General features: G+C 33.0%; 1 protein-coding gene across 3 annotated transcripts in view; it reads right to left on the bottom strand.

Annotated features, from left to right (window-relative positions):
• The window catches only part of LOC107625245 (thylakoid membrane protein TERC, chloroplastic), a 7,196-nt gene that overhangs the window by 1,273 nt on the left and 3,323 nt on the right, over positions 1-2,600 (bottom strand). For 2 of the 3 annotated variants that reach the window (XM_016327832.2, XM_016327830.2), the window contains exons 9-14: positions 2,338-2,387; positions 2,066-2,122; positions 1,904-1,982; positions 1,418-1,476; positions 776-833; positions 319-432 (exon numbers count right to left, since the gene is read on the bottom strand). In XM_016327832.2, the coding sequence (XP_016183318.1) occupies positions 341-432; positions 776-833; positions 1,418-1,476; positions 1,904-1,982; positions 2,066-2,122; positions 2,338-2,387 (395 nt within the window). In that variant the 3' untranslated portion in view covers positions 319-340. Of the gene's footprint in view, positions 1-177; positions 433-775; positions 834-1,417; positions 1,477-1,903; positions 1,983-2,065; positions 2,123-2,337; positions 2,388-2,600 lie in introns of those variants that run through there. The other variant, XM_016327829.2, reaches the window with a different exon arrangement.

The following is a 2,600-nucleotide window of genomic DNA, read 5'->3' as shown; positions in this document are numbered from 1 at the left end:
TTAAAGCCATTACTCAAAAAGCAGTCAACACCAATATTGAAGGAAAAAAATTAGAATATAAGGAAAAATAGGGAGTTTCGGTAATGTGTTCTAAAGACATTTAAAAATATTATAAAAACATTTTACTAGAAATGATTGAAAAAATAATTTTTTTTATATTTCCAATAAATTGAATACATCAAATTCTTTTTTTTAAAAAATAACATTATTATATTCTTAAAATGTGCTTTTAAAATACAAAATAGCTAAATCCAAATAAAAATATGGAACTACAAGGTCTACAAGATAACATGCGCGACCAAATACAGCTTAACCTACCCAAACTTGGAGTTTTACCAAGTTAATCAGATTTCTTGGCCACACTTAATAACACTCCTGTAGTAAGACATATGACTACAAATCCAAGAGAAGCCTCCGTTGATACATGGATTCCTGTATTAATGAAAGGAGGCGTGAACATTCAATTATAGTGGATCTTATATAAGGCCCTGAATTTTCACCAAATATTCAGTTTGGTCTGAGTTTTAGAACCGTGAATTAGTGAACCTTTCGTCGCCAATACAGTTAACCGAATGGACTAGCTGTAAAACTGCTTTAATGGCGGTTAACCACACTGTAAACATTCTGTTAACTAGATTGGTGATAGAAAACCAACTTGATTAATGATTGTGAGGGATCAAATGGAGTATGTTTAAAACTTAAAAACCAAACTGATCATCAAGTGAGAACTTAGGTACCAAATTGAGTATCATCTCATTGTATAGTACAGACTCACCAAAATAGTCCAGGATCATCTTGCACCCAATGAATCCCAGAACAACAGCAATGGATGGCTAACAAGACCGAAAAGACAGATATCAGTGAGAAGGATGGGATCTCAAACTCATAATTGAAATAATAGCCTGAACAAGGTTATCAAACTCGAGTTCAGGTCCTCAAATTGCATTTTATGATTTATGTTTACACAAGTCGAGGTAACCTTCCGAGATTGATTACCTTGAGCTTAAAACTATGTGAAAGATGGGATTCTCAGTAGCAGATTATGCAAATAAATTATTCTTTCAAATAAGAGCAATGATAATGTAACCTTCCACTTCCCTTTTGCTGAAATGGAAATTTTACCTTCCCTTCAGGATAAATTAACAGATAGAATTTAAGTCAAATAGGTATGACAGAAGGAACATAACCCAAATCAATCTTTCCTATGTGCTCATGTGCACCAGTTTATTTTCAAACACTATTTAGATGAAGTAGCAAATTTCTTCATAGACAAGATGCTAAAGTAAAACACCAATGATAGAGTGGCAACTGAACCTTAGTCTAGAAGAAACATATTTGCTTCTTTTAAGGGATATATACACTTAAACACAAGAATACTCGCACCAACCAAAGGGATATAAATTTAAGTCACATTTACCTGCAGGTACTCCAACTCTGACATGCCCTCAGATATTATTGGGTAAAGTGACCTTAAACCTACAATTAAATATGGAAGCACTTTATTATTGCTTATTCATGCGAAAATCAATTTGCACAACTGACTGTTAAGACAGATTCACATCTTAGAAGTTAGATAAATAGCAAAAATGAATCTTTTCACCTGTCCAACCTCACATGGCCATGCAGTAGAGAAAAATTGTTTAATTATTTGTCTATTTTGTGGAATAAAAGAACCCCATTTTTTGTAACGAATTACCATTCATAAGATTATTCATTATGTATTCAATGAGAAAATCAAACTGATGAAATACCCTTACATGGCAGAAAAGTACTTGTAGGGTTTCAAGAATCCAGATGTCAAATATTATACTGAAAAAATAATTTCTAAGGCATACAACTATACAAGAACCAAGTTCAAATATATTAGTATTTATTCAAAAATGAATGAGGCAACAGAACTTACTCAAAATGGCAAAAAGATTAGACGAAAATACTACAAACGGATCCCGAGTTACGCCAAAAACTGCAGGTATTGAGTCAACCTAAATGAAAACATCATGTCAACATTCAAGTACCAAATTGACTAGAAAATGCTGCAATGGCAAAGAGGGATTAGAAAACCTACTGCAAATGCAATGTCACTGAACTCAACAACTGCTACAGTAAGAAGCAAAGGGGTGGCCTGCCCAAAATGTTTTATCCCTGTTAGAAATTAAGTTGAAATTAATTTAATCCAGATTTATAGTCACTGAAAATGAAGGGAAGCAATGAATCTAAATGTAGCGAAGTTCAAGGGTTTTGAGATGTGGGAAGGTAACGGAATGAACCAAGACAATAAGGAAGTAATATCAATTTGTAACTGACTAATGAACGGTCGGACAGTTATAAAGCACTTACTTTCCACAGTCCATCTTGACTTGTTATGAAACGATTTCCATCGTAATATGCTGCAAAATGTAAAAAAACAACTTCAATAAGCTGAATGGTAGAAACATGCTAAGTCAAAATGCAAAAGCTAACAGCATATTTTCCCCATCTTGATTTGTCAACAGTAACATATACGTTCAAATGCCTGCGTGGTTCTGTATATATATCTGCATATGCTAATCAAGCAGTACAAAATGGAACATTTATATTAAAAGCAATCTAAATTAAGAATA

Source organism: Arachis ipaensis, chromosome B02 (assembly GCF_000816755.2).
Source record: "Arachis ipaensis cultivar K30076 chromosome B02, Araip1.1, whole genome shotgun sequence".
Classification (NCBI taxonomy): Eukaryota; Viridiplantae; Streptophyta; class Magnoliopsida; order Fabales; family Fabaceae; genus Arachis; species Arachis ipaensis.
The sequence above is the reverse complement of the archived record's forward strand: the minus strand, read 5'-3'. Positions and strand labels throughout refer to the sequence as shown.